Genomic DNA, 16810 nt, shown 5'->3' on the forward strand with positions numbered 1-16810 from the left:
GGGGGCACGTTTTCATGTCTCTCGAGTGTGTAGCTGGTAGTCGCATTGTTATAGTCACTCCACATTTAACCACTGGAAGACCCCCCAGACTTTGTCCCAAAGCAGCTCTGCCAGGTTACCTTCCTGCAGGGGTGGGCAAGGACTCCTAGTTTACTTCTTTACCAATATTTATTATTCCCTGTCTTCTACTACTACTACTACTACCATTATTATTATTATTATTATTGTGAGTCTCAGTATTCTTAAATTTGACACAGTTTGGAGAATGCTTTATTGTCAAAATAAGTTTCAAATACAAATTTATCAAAAATGGTAACATTTCATCACCAGTGATTACAACAATACAAATTGCATTTATGAGCATCATTTCCTTAAAGCACATTAAACCTTTTAACCAAAAAAAAAGGGGGGGGGACCTGGGTGGCTCAATGGGTTAAAGTCTCTGCCTTCAGCTCAGATCATGATTCCAGGATCCTGGGATCATTGGGCTTTCTGCTCAGCGGGGAGCCTGCTTCCCTTCCTCTCTCTCTGTCTGCCTCTGCCTCTGCCTGCTTGTGATCTCTGTCTGTCAAACAAATAAATAAAATCTTTTAAAAAAAAGGATGATGGAATCAATACAACTTCTTATTCAAGTATTAACCTAAAAGAGGAAAAAAATGCAACAATGTTCATGCTTCCTGACTTTCTGAAGAACAAACTTCATGATTCTTGATGGCAGGATACAAAACATGGTATAGAGGCGCTATCAGGGCCCTCTGGTAGACGTCCCACTGAGACCAGAGCCAATTTCATTCTCAACCAAATTTAGAAAGTGTGTTTTGTACCTGGAATTGGATGCTTAAGACGTCATTATTACTCGTTTTACCCTGTAATAAAACCAAGACTTCACACTGCCCACATTTTCTTTTCTCTTCTTTCTTCAGATTTTTTACATTAAAAATATTTTATTTATTTATTTGGGAGGGAGGGAGAGACACTGAGGGACCATGAGAGGGGGAAGGTCAGAGGGAGAAGCAGACATCCTGCTGAGCAGGAAGCCCCGTGTGGGACTTGATCCTGGGGCTTGATCCTGACCTGAGCTGAAGGCAGTCACTCAGTGGACTGAGCCACCCAGGCACCTTTTTATTGTTTTATTTTTTAAATTTTCTTAACTTGTTTGTGATGACCACGAGTTAGAGGTTAAGTATGTGCTCCTGAAAAAGAGTTTCTTAGCTTTTCACCATTAAGCCTGAAAATTTCAAGAGCTAAACTCATAAAAATGTTTAACTCCCTTTTGGGTTCTACTCAAACTCTCCTCAAACTGCAGTATATTAACTGACATTTGTTTTTGCCCTAAAAGCTCATTTAGCAAATGAATCTCTCAACCCAAATGGATTTATTTATTTATTTATTTATTTATTTATTTATTTTCACTTTCCATATTGAAAGAGGTACAATTTAGTTTGAATGTATAAAATTGTATTTCAAAATTGTGTCCTTTCCCATAGAAGGACTCTAAAAATTCTTATGTCAAGCTCAGATGTTGATTTAAATATTAAGAGGAAAAAACCCCTACTTTTTAGATATATTACATGCTGTCTCCTTCCTCCTGGCCCCAAAGAAGTGAGGGAAAATATCAGAGGTACCTTTCGTGCCTTCCATAAAATTAGAAATTTTGTTGCAAAGGTATAAATAGATCTCTGTAATTTTTTTTTTTTTTAAAGAAGAAAAGAACTGTTTGTGGAAACTCATGTCATTGATTCCGTGAATGTATCTGCCGGTGGGTTGTGATTGGAGGAAATTCTAGCATCTGCCTTCTTTCCTAAACGGTGTGCCTTGGCCTTTGGCACCCATTGGTCAGTATGTGAAGGACTGGTGTTGGGGAAGGTAGTGCTTGAACTGGGGGGAGTGCTGGCCACCTGACTCTGGGCACCATCTTAATTTTAAGCTTCTCTGATTCCATCCAAGCCAGAACATCAGGGAAACTGTGTGTGATGATCTGGGAGTAATCATGTGGAATGTTTCCTCACACACTTTGAGGAATACCACACAGCATTGTTTTTATACTCCAAGTTCTTGGTGGGGGCTTATTGTAGGTTGTCTTAGACACCAGTGGTCATTACAAAAGGTCCTACTGGGTTGAAGCAGAATTTGTAAGAAGTATGAGGTTGACTATTCTTGTAGCTGAGATTTATGTAATCAGATGCACAACCCTTTGGCTGTTAAAACCCCAGCTTTCCAAGGATTAATTACAGGGAACACAGCTCATCAGAGAGAACCTGGAAAGATGCTGTGCAGTGTGCCCTGTATCACATGTGGGACATTTATTCTCCCTGGAGTCTGTCTCTTGATAATTGTTCTTCAGGATTTGTTGCTCAGGGGCTTATGGGAAAAATTACTCCTAATAGAAATACTATTATATTTTATTCACAGTATTATAACTTTCAGAGGATTTAATGACAAATCTGTTCCCACTATGAGGGTAAAGTTAAATGTATTTCTAGACTTAAATAAAACGCAGAAATAAGAATTTATAGGGAAGAAATTGCTGAATGAAGAGGGGAATTAATGGCATCATGTTTCAGTCTGTGGACAGCCTTCAGAAGAATGTTCACTGTGGTAGGCAAGTTGGTTGTTTCTCTGCTGAGGGACGGAGGTGACCCAGGTGTGCAGGGAGGACAGAGGACACTGGCCAGGAAATGCTAGGGGCTCAGTTTCCCTTGGAGTATTTCCTTAGGCAGCCTGTGTGCAGTGACATACACAAGCGTCTACACCCCTCCGAACGTGAGCAGTCATTTCTTGTCTTCTGTTGTGACTCATGCTGAGATTAAGTTCTCTTTTGTGTTTGGTACAAACTCTGACGACCGTGTGTGCTCACAGTCTGGGGGTCTGAATCATCAGCTCTAGCAACGTGCCAGATTCCATCTCCACATTTTTTTTTTTTTTTCATCTTTCCTACTTAAAATAGCAAAGAGCTATGGAGAAGGGTCAGGGAATGGAGTGCATTAGCTCCCGTTGTTGGCGGTCCCAGGGCTGGCGTGCTTTCTCTTCCCAGCCCAGAGCTCCCAGTGACATGGCTATCCAACCCAGTGCCCTCTGGACAGGCACAGGACATTAAGCTTCAATACACATTTTCTCCTTTAGTGCTTGGAGCCGTCCTCCATGGAGAGGACCTTATGGAACAGACCGGGGGACTGAGGCTCCCAGGTGTTGAGCAGCTGGCAGGGGCCCAAGGCTGTTGCCGGCTGCCAAGGCTGGTCTCTGCAGCTGATCCACACTGCAGGCTCCAGACTTCTGTGGGGGCTTCAAACCCGTGATTCCCTAATGGCTCTAGGTCAGCCTGTGGTTCCCATGACACAAAACAAACAACCAAAAAGCAAGCCACTCAGTCTCTTCCTGGAGGACACAGCCAGAGAGGGATGAATGGACACGCTGCACTGGTCACCTGCTCACAGGGCTCTGCTCTGGGCACTGCTCACCCTGGCTGCCCTTGTCCTGGGAGGTCATGCTGTGATCCCAGTGTTGATGTCCAGTCTGGCATTCTTTTATTGTTTTTTTTTTTTTTAAAGATTTTATTTATTTATTTGACAGAGAGAGAGAGAGCACAAGCAGAGGGGGTGGCAGAGGGAGAGGGAGAAGCAGGCTCTGCTGTGCAGGGACCCCCACCTGGGACCCGAACATGACCTGTTACCAACGCAGACACTTAACCAACTGAGCTACCCAGGTGCCCTGGGTAGTTTTAAAAAGAAAACCACAAGCTCCAAATTGAGTCATTTATGCTAGAGAAAGCCACCAAACCAGGGCTTAATACCTAACCTAATCAAAATATAGTCTTATCTGATCAATCTGGGCTTCTCTGGTCAGGATCAACAACGTATAAAGGTAATCTGTCACATGGGTGACAGATCTCCAACCCCCAAAGCAAGATGAAGTAATCCACCTAATAACACCCCTTTTCCCTAAAGGAAGATGATCCTACCCCAAATAATCCTTTTTTTCTTCTTTTTCTGTTTATGACTCCCTCGTCCTTAAAAAAACCTTTCCTGTTCTAGAGCCCTTTGGAATTCCCCTCTGTTTGCTAGATGGGATGTTGCTGGATTCCTGAATCAATTAATAAAGTCAAATAGACTTTAAAATTTACTCAGATGAATTTTTGTTATCAGCTCAATGCTGTGCTCTGAAGGGGGAAGGCCACCCAAGGGTCTCACTCCCTCCTGTTGCTGGGTCTTATCTGACTTGTAAAAACCTATCCTAATCCCCGCCCAAGTGATTTAGCATCACTGTCCTTTCTGGCTTTATTGGTATCAATTACTGAGGTGCTGACCAAGGCATTCTAAATGGGTTTCCTGTGAACCACTGAGTACAGTTTTTTTTTTTTTTAAATTTAATTTAATTTTTTCAGTGTTCCAAAGGAGTCTAGTTTTCACAGGGTGACAACTTCTCCATTATGGAGACACTGTCTCTGTGAGAAGGTGTTCTCAGAGTTCAGTGAACCTGGCTTCCTATCCTGGCTTGCTGTGTGACTCTGGGCACACTCCTAACCCTCTCGGAGGTCCAGCCTATCTGTCAACAGGGCTTAGTATTTACTTCAGAGGAATGTTGTGACCATTTATTTAGGCTAAGAATACACACTTACCATGTTTGGGTTATAGGTCGCTTAAGAAATGTATTAGACCCTTGATGTAAATCGTTAATTTATATTTGCTTTACAAAATTAGAAATAAAATGTCCCAGTCCCGGAACTCTGGGAAGGCCCGGGAGAAGTGTCTGATGAACGAAGGAAGGTCATTGCAATTCCTGTGGCTTTTTTGCAAGTTTCCAAACACACCTTCTGAACAGGTTTTGTTGTCACCGCCTTTTGCTGGGGCCGGGGGAGGGGAGAGGGTTCCTGATTCCCAGGGGCCCAAGTGAGGGTGGAGGAAGCCATAAAGTTGAGATCAGAATCTCTGTATTTGGTCTAATTCTCAGTCCTTCCAGCTGTTAATACTATGACTTTGGCAAGGCTATTTAAATTTTCCATTTCTGGTTTTGTCCCCCCCACCTCCCAGGCAAAATAACCAATAAAATACCCTTTCTGCTTGCTGTGCTCTCAGGCAAGTGGGGGTTTGCTAAAGGTTAAAGTTCCTTTCGTATTCCAGTCACTTCGGGCAGCACAAGGATGCCTGGAGCCTGTTTCCCCATCTCAGCACATTAGTCACGAGTCTGATCAGTGTTAGGACCGTATTGATCTATGATGTTGACCTCCTAACTGCGGGATTTACACCTGCTAGGGGGTCCTTTCAGGGAGGAGACAGGCCACTAAGCTGCCAACTGAGTTCTAGGTCACAGGTCTTGAAACGCTTCTCCCTCCGTGGGCTAATGGTTTTTATCTTTATGCCGTGAAGCCCCCGCCCCCTTTGATAAGCTTTTCCTTTAATACGCCATCATTTAAAAAAAATATGTTCTTCGGGGAACTGTTATGAGAGAATCTGAGTGGAAAGCAACGTACATACAGTAGACACGAGTTGTTTCAAAAGCTTTCACTCTTCAGTTAAATCTATTCAGTGCACCTACTCGGTATAAGGTCAGCTCGGCATGGCATTTGGAACAACATTCCTCCTGCCAAGGAGCAGTTTGTGGTTTTTTCTGTCGGTCGGTCTTAGCCCTCAAATCTCCAAACAGGGCTGTCCATAGTAAAATGCTGACCCGTAGCTCAAGTGGGGGAGCGTTTGAAAAAAAAAATTAAAAAAAAATGTGTGAGTGTATACCCACCCCCCAAGCCTTATTGAGCTACAAGTGGACACAGATCCCCGCCAAAGTTCACAATGTTCATCTCAGTCTGGCCTGCCTATGGAGATCACGAGGTGTTTCTCATTACATGAGTTCAGAAGACAAGACGTCCTCTTTACAACAGTTTCCATTCACGTAAACGTAGTCTTCCGACCCCAGTAGCTGATTAGCTGTTTCTCTCCCCACCTCGCCTTTCCCACCCCGGACACCCGCACGCGGCACACGCACACCCGCGCACCCACCCCCAAGCTGCAGGGAACCCTTCCCTGGCGCCGGGGCGGACGCTCCTCGGACTGTGGCGGGCCGGGCCAAGTGGTCGGGGGGAGCACCGCGCACAAGCGAGCCGGGTGGGCAGCGGCGGCCCGGGGGTCAGCAGCGCCGCGCCGGCGGCTGGCGGGCCAGGGTCCGCGCTCACTTCCGCCCGCCGCCGCCAGGGGCGCCCGCGGCCGTGCGGGCCGCAGCGCGGGCGCGGGGCGGGCGGCGGTGGGTGTGGCCGCAGGTGGGGCTGCGGGGCGCGGGGCGCGCGGGCCAGCAGAGCGCTGAGCGGACGGCGCCACCCCGGCCGGGAGCTTGCGGGCGGGCCCACCGGAGCCGCCGGACGCCGCGGGCACAGGGGCGCGGGGCCATGGAGCCGGGCGCGGCGGCCTTCCTCGGGATGCTCGTGGTCTGGGCGGTGCGGCCCGGGAGCCAGGCGGCGGCGGGGGAAGCTCGTGAGTACGCCCGTCCTCCAGGAACTTGCCCGGCTTGGGGTTCGTGCTCTCCTGCGCGCGCGGGTTTGCAGAGGCGCCCCTGCGGGGTGCGGGGAAGGGGCGTCCCGAGGCAGCGCGCCGCGTCCCCCAAGTCACAAGCGCAGCTAACCGGGTGTTTGTGGTGTCCCTGCCGGGAGCGGAGTCTTTCGGGGACAGCCCAAGTTCTGGTGGAGCCCAGGGTCCGTTCGAGAACAGGCGGGGGCTGGCGCCCAAGGGGGGCCAGGCCGGCGGGGCCGTTTCCCTCCGGCGTCGGAGGTGCGGGCTGCGGGAGCCAGGTACCTGCGGCGAGTCCTGCATTAGCGCGTCTGCAGGGCGCGCCCTGCGGAGTCCGCGCCCGGGAGCCCGCAGCCCGCCCGGGACCAGCCCCGCAGCTCCGGGAGGCCGGACCCCTCGTGCCCCCCGGAGAGCAGCCTGCCCTCCGCACTCTCGTCAGGTCCGGCTCCGCGCTGCGGTGGGTGCAGGGCTCGTCGAGGCCAGAGCCTGCGGGCGCCGGGCGAGCTCGGGCCGACCCGGTCCAAAGACTCCGCTGCACATCCAGAGGCTCTGCCCTCTGGGGATTTCACTCTGAACATCAGAAAAAGTTGGAAGACTGTTGCTCAGACTGAAATCGCCATCCGAGGCTTTTCTTCCCTTAAGGGGTTTTAAGAAAGCCCCTCTTGTCTTCTCTCCTGGCCCCTATTCCCTTCAAGAAAAATAAAATAAAAACAAATCAGGTGTAGGGCTCAGGTCAGGCTGGGGTGCGTTTCCAGAAAGGGCTAGCAGGCTCCTTCAGAAACTGACCTTGCTGGGGGTGTCCGGATTCAGCCCTTGCAGGGCGGCCCGACTCTGCCCTCACCGGGAAGTTGGCTAAAGTGAAAAAGCTTTCCACCTGAAGTCACTGTCCCACTCCTTCACCCGTGGATTCCGGAGGGCATGATGATTTTCTGGTATCATCATCTAGTATTGGCTCATTTAATGCCATATCAGGTATGAGTCACTCCTCAAAATGAGCCTTAATCTCCTTTTAGCAAATACTGCCCCGTGTTTCAGACACAATTTTAATTTAGCTTAGTAGGACAACTGCTCTGATTTAATTAAGATGGGGGCATTTAGGTAAAATCAGATCCTCATCCTGCAATAGAGCTCTTGTCATTTTGCTAAGAAATTAAAAACGACCACTGCTAACAATCCGTTGATATTAGTAAATTGTAGGATGATTCACATCCTGCTCTGAGGTCCCATTAAAAAGTCACTGGAGGTCACTCCTACTTAAAGGAAAAGGGGCTTCAAATATCCTTCCTGAGGGAGAGCAGAGTGCCCAGTTGTCATTCTCGTCTCAGTCGTGCTGATTACAGCGTATTGACAAGATCGGTTGTTGTGGTATTTACTTTCACTTAGTGTTTTACTCCCTGAAACCCACGGGAGGTTATCAGGCTCTTTCACACTGAACATCCTTCTTCGGAATCCTGTGCTTTGGGATGTTCTGTGTCTGAATATCCGTGCAGACACTCGGGTCAGAGACAGGCTGGGTGACCGGGCTCAGCCCCTCTGGGTCTCAGGCTGACTCTCCAGGTCCTGATACTAGTCTGTGCTTTTCAGCCTGCATGTTTAGCTATGTTTAGTACTGTTAAGAAGAGTTCAGTAAACTCAAGAGTGCATGTACATTTGCAGTGGAAGGATGTCTTAGACACTAAAGTCCATGATCAGATCACCACAGAGATGACCCCTTCAAGCATCGAGTATATGTCTAAATGACTTTGCAGATTTAAAGATTCATAAAGACCACGCAGATGGCCTTTGATAATTTCTCAGTAATCTCCTCTGGCCACAAAATTTGTAGCAGTAGATGTAAATGGTCAATCTCTCTCATGTCTAGATTTGCTAGTTTGACCAAATCGGTGTTTCTTTAACTCCTGCTATTTGGGGCGTGTGTGTTGTAATGTGTGTACAAGCAAAATATGTCAGCATGTATTTGCAATCCATTATTACTAAGTCAAGGTAGTCTTTTTTGTTCTGCCCCAACATTTGAGAAATTCTCGAGGAGTTTGCTGGCAGCGTGGGATTTAAGGCACCAACAAGAAATCATGAACATGAATATTGCTGAAGTCTTCTGTTGGCTCTCCTCCTTGCCCCCCCCGCCCCGTTTTAGTGTTTGCAAAACTCAAATAATCCTTTCAGAAAGAACTTTAAAATGAACAAACATGAAATATTCTTGAGCACTAACTAGAAATTAATGAGAGTTGTATATGAGTAAAAAAAGACAGAGGTCTTCGCCCACATGGACCAAAGACAGAGTTACTCTCTTTAGAGCAAGTTGTCAGTAGTAAAGCAGCCCAGCCAGGGGTCAGCCCAACAGATCCTTTCAATGAACAGGACTTGTTTGAAAGAATTGACATCTCAGAGATTACACATGTGCAGTATGAACATTTCTAATCAGTGGGAAATTTTATATCAGGAAGATGATACACGGGAGAAAAAATATTTTTCTTTTTTTTTTTTTTTAAAGATTTTATTTATTTATTTGACAGAGAGAGATTACAAGCACGCAGAGAGGCAGGCAGAGAGAGAGAGAGGAGGAAGCAGGCTCCCTGTTGAGCAGAGAGCCCAATGCAGGACTTGATCCCAAGACCCTGAGATCATGCCCCGAGCCAAAGGCAGCGGCTTAACCCACAGAGCCACCCAGGCACCCCGAAAAAATATTTCTAAATAGCCATAACCATGGGCTTGTTTTGTTGCTCTGTATTCTCTGTCTTTTTGAAGATAAAACAAGCTGCATTCCTCAAAACAGGGTTTAGGACCTGGTTTTTTAAAAATGTGAACATCTCCCTGGCCTGCCTTCTAGAACTCTCTGTCCTAAGTCAAGATGAGAGTGTTCTAAGGCAGATCTGTCCTCTTAAATAACTCATGAGGGAAGTTAGGATATAGATTCTAAGTTAGAGCCCTGCTTTCTCGAAGTTGCTATGTAGGCTGTTGTTGGCTCCTTTACTTCCTACCCAGAGCTACAAATGGAAGAAGGTGATAGCTCTTTGCTTTAGAACTATGCTGGTGAGCCCACAATTCCTTTATGAATTCCAAGACCCTTTGGGAGGGAGAAGAGATATAATCTGAGTATGAAGACGGTCAACATTTTGGTTGTTGTCAACCAGTTTCCCAGATTGTGCATTGCTCTAAAGGGTCATGTGTACCCCCTCCCCACCTGGGAACAACACAATTAGAAGGCAATTCACAGCTGAATTATTTTCCCCATATATAAGTATAAGCTAGAGCTGACAGCTACTGCCCCCTTTCCATCTCCACCAGAAAAGGACCCAAGCGTATGTGAGAAATTTCAGTCATTGATGGTGATGATTTGACACAAGTGATGACATTTTTACAGATCCAAGATTCCGTTTAGTGAGTATGACTGACTTGTTTTCACTTTGTTAAAGCTCAGTGCTTGTAATTTTCTCTAGAAGCTTCCTCTGAATCCTTCCTTTCCAAAGTGCCCTTCTTATTGCAAGAAAGAAAGATCTATTTCTGGTCCACTACAGGTGGGGTCCACACTTCCGTTCTAGGAGTGATCATCTAAATTTGTTTTCATATACTGACACCTGTCCTCTTCCACAGTAAATCCCTACATACACAGGAGAGATATCTGACCATGTCTGGGAGTGTGGACCAAGCCCATTTTAACAGCAGCCACAGGAAACCAAATCACGGTCTCCATGGGCCTCGTAGTGTTGCCATCTCAGCTGGAAGATTTGTACCAGAGTCAAACCCTTCCTTCGTCGAGCCTCAGCTTCTTTATGCGCGAAAGCCATACTGTGTCTTCTCTGACGCAGGTGCAGGAATATAATCCTGTAACAGAAATGATCACACAGCATTATCCCTTTCAAATATAAATAACATGCCCAGTTTGGTATAATAGCGAGGCCCTTGTAGTCTTTGAATCACCCTAACCTGGTGACACAATGAGCCTTAGTAATCTGGAATAAAAAATATGCCTGCGGAACCTGGTAACTGGACATAATTCTGTAATTACTAAGAGGCATAAAATGACAAGTATGTATTTATATTTTAGAGAGAGTGAGCAGGCACACATGTAGGAGGGGCAGAGAGAGAAGCAAAGAATCCCATGCAGACCCCTCACTCAACACAGAGCCCCACGTGGGGCTTGATCCCACGGCCCAGAGATCACGACCTGAGCCAAAATCAAGAGTTGGTCGCTGGACTGGCTGTGCCACCTGGGTGCCCCATGAGCGTTCATTTAAGTAAACATATTTGTCATGTGTCTCTTCTCGAGGGTTTTGTTTTTCAGGAGCCTTGTTCTTTCAGCCGACATGGATTCTTGTAATTATTTGCTAAGTGTCGTCGACATTCTTTGTTACTGTCTGAGCGTACGCGATCTCTGGCAGGCCGTGAGGGTAAGAGGCTCCATATGGTCTGTCAAGGCATTTCGTCTTGACCAGTGTGGGCTAAACTCCTTCCAGGGTTTTCACTGGTTCTGGCCTCTCTCTGCCTCAGTAGCCTGCTCTGTGTTTGTCTGGAGGGAGCCCAGTCTTCCGTGTTCATCAGCTGGGGCAGGAAGGGAGCCTGTCAGAGGGGGTGCCCCTGGCGCAGGGAAAGGGGGGTCTGCTCCTGCAGCAGTGAAGCATGTTGGGCAGAATGAGCAGGGAATAGATGGGTGCATGCTGCAGCGCAGCGGAGTTCAGACAGTCTGGAAAGAGCCTGTGACAAACCAGTAAACAGACCCGTATTTATAGCATTTGAATGCACTTCCCAGAAATACCAAGGTGGTGAGGATGCTTTTGGGAACACGGAGAAAACAAACTGAAAACTCACACAGTCCGTGGCAATCATCAACACAGAGTGGTGGGCAAGAGCAGAGCCAGCTCTTCCAATCCTGGGAGACCCCCTATGCAGAATAGAAAGAATGACCTGAAGATTCGTCATCAGGCACCCTCCCACGCCTGGAAGGAGGTTTTGGGGAGAGGACTGGCGGTCATGAAAATCTGCTTTTTTGAGTTGATTTTGGGGGAAAAAAAACCCCAAATCATTCAAAAGTACTTCATAAAGGACCTATTCACTAACATAAACCTCTCAATGAACCAAGCAAATTTCAAGTTGAATTTTCCCCATTAAATCAAAATTACTCTTTGACTATAAAAGTATAAAATAGTTCCAACAATTTGGAAGTAGCAGAGCCAAAGGCCTCTCCCCATTAACTTTTTAGAGCCTTGAAAGTCTTGGCTTCAACATACAAAATGCTTCAGAGTGACTTCTGCAGGATCCCACTCCCCCGGCCACCCGTGGCTACTGCCATGCTGCTGCTTTCGGCACGGCTGGTTTGTGTTGAGTAACTTTTAAAGACTGAATTATTTATGTCAGCCTATTTCTGAGATGCATTAGACCATCCAAACAGACATACTTGTTATTCCTCGTTTGAATTCTTTGGTGTAGGATGACATGCTTTAAAGATGTTTTTTATCATGTGTTGAGAAGAATCATACACAACTTGTAAATACTGTGGAAAGAGAGTAAGACAGCATGACCTTCGTACCATCCCTTTGAGCATTGCTCAATAGGCCCACACGATTGTCTAATTCTTCCAAATAAGGCAGCATGGCTGACTTGGTCATTTCCCATTTGATCAGAGCTTAGACACTAAGACGGTACATGTTACACTGATTTATTTTCAGGTACAGGTGGTAACTATGAAGGTTTATTGCACTGTTGCACTGCTGTAGGACAAGAAATGGTGTCATGTATCTCATCTGGGTGAGGTATTTTACTACTGTTGAGTACCGTGAGTTACACAGTCATGGGGGGTGTTAGGTATAGGTGTTGGGTTACTCCTGCAGAGAAATGTGGAGAAGCCTGCTTCCTGAACTGGAGAATAAATTATTTTGGCACGTGTTATTTTCAGGGACTATGACAAGCTGTAAGTTTTTGGCTTCCTGAGTATGGTTGAGATGTGGCTTTCGCAGAATCTATGGTTTAGGGTTCCATCCCCGATTTAGTGATTGTTGCCAGGGAGAAGGAAGTTCCAGGCCATGCATTCACCGGGCCATCGGGGGCCAGTGCTGGCGGCCCTCGTGTGGGGGCTAGGGCTCGGTGACCTCCCGAGGGCCTGAGACCCAATGCCTCCCATGCTCGGTCACTGCCGTCCCCTTGTCCCCTGGCTTGGGCTGCTCAGACGCCGCGGGCACTTTCTCTGGGGCTTGTGAGCCTGCAGGGAAGTCGCCAGCTCAGATGACCGTGGGCGTGACCTGCTCCCTGGGGACATTAAATCAGACCCTGCCTGCAGGACTCATGGCTCCAGTTATTTCTTATTTTAACGTCTGTGAATCCCGGGCAACCAGGAGAGCTCAAGCTAAGGTCTCAGCGTGGAAGTCCTGCCTGGCCAGGGTGGCGGGGGAGCAGCGTGTCTGGCGTGTGCATGTCGGCGCGTGTGCCTATCCACGGGTGTGTGTGTCCGCAGGTGTGCATGTTTGCATGTGTGCGTGTCTGTGCCTGTCCTTGTCCGCGCATGTGCGTGTATGGGTGGGCAAGGAGCGCTTCGCAGCTGTCATCTGCAGAGCCTCCACAAGCCTCCTCCTCTCCCTTTGTCTGCGCCGACAGTGAGGCCGAGTGACCACCTGGGTTGACATGCGGGCTTGGGCTGGCCCAGAGGTGTCCCTCCTTCCTGCTGCTGGGGTCAGAACTGAGTGCAAGGGGGCAGTACCTGGGACACTTGTTGGGACTCGGTGTTTGCTGGACTTTATGTGTAGACCGGTGAGAAACGCAGCTGTCCGGACCAGGGCCCTGGCAAGCATCTTTCAGTTCCAAGTGGCAGAAAACCCCATCACATGGACTTACCCCAGGAGGGGAACTGTGGGCTCCCATTGCTTCATTTAGTGCAGGGCTAGGGCCAGCAGGTGAGGCCGTGCCCGGAGACTTGGTCTCTCCTCCTCATCCCGGGCCGGCCTGGTGCTTGGGCAGAACCATGGCCAAGGTTGGGCTGCCCAGCCACACCGCTGGGGATAATGCTCCCCCCTGGCTGGACTCCAGCCCTCATCACTTCAGAGCGGTGCGTGCTTACTTATTTGTCCCTTGTTCCAAGCTCCGGGAAAGCAGGGACCTCTTGAGGGGATAGGGTAGTTCTGAGAGACAGTGGGCTGTTGAGCATATAAACAGGCCAATGATTCACTTTCCTGAAACTTCCAGCCAAATCCCCAGATCTGTGCTGTCTATGTTGTCTCTGCTGGGCTGTGCGGCCGATCTTACCAGGGGACTATGATAGGGAAGGGGTGGTCTTCTGACCCACCTGGGGTGGAGCCAGCGAGGGATTGGGATTCGGTCCCTGACCAGGTGCTTTGCCTGCATCATCCTGACAAGGAAGCGAAATGCACCATCCATTTAGGTAATTAGCTTAACATCTATTATGAAAGCATTGGCTTTCAGGCTCTTATCTGCTTCATATAGCAGATGGTCGCTTACGTGTATGCCTCCTTCATTAGATTTTAAAGTTCCTGAAAACAGAATCATTTATTTGTCCCTACAACCTGGCTGATGGTGCTCACTAAGTATTTACCAAGAAAAGAAGAAATTAATATATTGAAAATACGCTATTTTGAAAGTATACAGAAGCTATGCAGCATCCTCATGGGGATTCTATAATCATTCTGCAGGTAGCCCAGTAAAAAGTTAATTTTTACACGAGCATCCCTGAGCTCATCATTTGCCCATGGAAAGACCCCACTAGCTGATTTCGAATGTTTCATTTTCTTTCAGTTAAAAAATGCGTGACAAAATTTCTGGCCTGAGGCCAGAAATTTAGAACATGCATGGTGCATGTTCTAAAAGCTGCTGGGACCCTAAGTGGGCACTGAAAAGGCCAGGTGTCAGGGACACTACCCAAGACCAATGTGTGGGAACAAGGAGGCCTCTGGGCAGGGCCTTTGGATGAGATGTCTTTTTCTAGGGAGATCCTACATCAAGCCCGAGCTGGGCTCCATATTTGGGGTGTGAAATAGAGATGCTTGGGAGCAGTGTGTCACTGGAGGTCCCCAGAAGCCTGGTCCACCCACTAGATGCTTGAAGTTGTATGTCAGACCAGTGGGAAAGGCTGACTGTACAACACGGCAGAGGACAGGGAGGCCAATAGATGGCCCCTTCACCTCAGTGTGGCTGTCTATTGCCGTCTGGGCAGCCAGGAGGCTGCGTTCATTTGACCCACAGCTGTCTCTGGCATGGCAGCTGTGGACTTGTGGCTAGGAACCCAGCACACCCAGAGCAAGCTCCTGTGGGGTCTCAAGCTTGACTCCCCTGGTCTGGCCTGGGGGATCTTCCCAGTCAACAAAACCTGTTACTATTATTGAAAATGTTTATGACTCACGGACTTGAGGGCTTGATGGTGCCTAGAGAATATCTCTACTTTCAAATGAAGATTGCTTCTGACCCTGTTTTCAGAATGACGTAGTGGGGGCACCATTTCCACTGTGCTGACTCCGGCAGCGTCCTTTTAAGAAGCACAGAATTAAAACTCAACAAGAGTCCTCAAGACACTGACCATACTTTCAGAGAGGTGCGGGAGGTTAATTGAAGTGTTGTCAGTACCCATGTATACCATAGTGACTAGATAGTGACTGGCTAGCTCTCTCCTTCATGCTGTGCTTATAGGGAGGGGGGTGGCCATCTGTCACCAGACAACCCAACTTCAATGTCACTGACTACTCCCAGGCTGTACCCTTCATCCCATGACTTACTCATTCTGGAACGGGAAAAGACCCGCCCTGCCCTGCTCCCATTTTTGTCCATCCCCTCTGGCCACCACCAGTTTGTTCTTTGTATTCATGGGTCTCTTTCTGCCTTTGTTCATTTTGTTTTTTAGAATCCACCTAGAAAATGAAATAATATGGCATTTGTCTTTTCTGTCTGGCTTATTTCATTTAGCATGATATCTTCTAGGTTCATCCGTGCTGTTGCAAATGGCACGATCTCATTCTTTTTTATGGTTAAGTGATATTCCATTATATATATATATATACATTACACATGCGTATCACCTTTTTTTTTTTAAGAGTTTATTTGTTTATTTGACAGAGAAAGATCACAAGTAGGCAGAGAGGCAGGCAGAGAGAGAGAGAGGAGGAAGTAGGCTCCCTGATGAGCAGAGAGCCTGATGTGGGGCTCGATCCCAGGATCCTGGGATCATGACATGAGCTGAAGGCAGAGGCTTAACCCACAGAGTCACCCAGGCACCCCAATGTATCACCTCTTCTTTATCCATTCATCTATTGATGGACAGGAAGGTTGCTTCCATATTTTGGCTTTTGTAAATAATGCTGGAATAAACTTGGGGGATACATAGATCTTTTTAATGTTTTGATTTTCTTAAAATATCTAGTAATAGGATTACTGGATCATATGGTATTTCTAATTTTAATTTTTAAAAAAGATTTATTTATTTATTTTAGAGAAAGAAAGAAAGAGAAACCAAATAGGGGGAAAGTCAGAGGGAGAGTATCTGCAAGCAAATTCCCTGGTGAGCATGGAGCCTGACGTGGGGCTCCATCTCAGAACCCAGGAGATCAAAACCTGAGCTGAAACCACAAGTCAGATGTTTAACCAACTGAGCCACCTGGACACCTCTATTTTTGTTATTTTTGTGGAAGAACTTTGTACTATTTGCATAGTGGATGCATCAATTTATATTCCCACCAATAATGCATGAGGGTTCCTTTTTCTCTACATCCTCATGAACACTTGCTGTTTCTTGTCTTTTTGAGTTTAACCATTCTGACAGGTGTGAGGTGATTTCACTGTGGTTTTGATTTGTGTTTCCCTGATGCTGAGTGACCTTGAGCATCTCTTCATGTGCCTGTTGGCCATCTGGATGTCTTCTTTGGAAAAATGTCTATTCAAGTCTTCTGCCCATTTTTAATCACATTATTTATCTATTTATTTGGTATTGGATTGTATAATCCAACTGACCTTACTTTTTATCTGGCTATTTTTTTCACAAGTCTTCTAGGATACATAGTATCTGGCCATCAATACAGAGGGTTCGACCTTTGTGATTGTTAAATGAGTGTTAGTCTCCAAGCCAGACGTATCTGTATGCACTTTGGGATGCAGTCTCAGTTAAAATGGGTATGAAGACACTGGTGTGGGCCTCTAGAGAGGAAGCATTCTGGCTTGATTCTGAAAGATTAGGGTTAACACTCTCTCTTCAATTTGTTCCACCACATTAATTATTCCACCACTTGTTCAAGCCCTCCATGTCTCTCGAACTGGTGTGCGATAGTTGTCTCCATGGTTTCCCTGTCGCCAGCTTACCTCCTCCTAATTCAGTTTATTCTACTGCCAGAGTA

At 47.1% G+C, this 16810-nt stretch overlaps 1 protein-coding gene across 5 annotated transcripts in view; it reads left to right on the plus strand.

Annotated features, from left to right (window-relative positions):
• The first annotated feature begins 6249 nt into the window (after nucleotides 1-6249).
• The window catches only part of LOC131829215 (contactin-associated protein-like 3), a 167323-nt gene continuing 156762 nt past the window's right edge, over nucleotides 6250-16810 (plus strand). For all 5 annotated transcript variants that reach the window (XM_059170751.1, XM_059170746.1, XM_059170747.1 and 2 more), the window contains exon 1: nucleotides 6250-6458. In XM_059170751.1, coding sequence (XP_059026734.1) covers nucleotides 6374-6458 — 85 coding nt within the window. In that variant the 5' untranslated portion in view covers nucleotides 6250-6373. The remainder of the gene's footprint in view (nucleotides 6459-16810) is intronic.

Source organism: Mustela lutreola, chromosome 4 (genome assembly GCF_030435805.1).
Source record: "Mustela lutreola isolate mMusLut2 chromosome 4, mMusLut2.pri, whole genome shotgun sequence".
Classification (NCBI taxonomy): Eukaryota; Metazoa; Chordata; class Mammalia; order Carnivora; family Mustelidae; genus Mustela; species Mustela lutreola.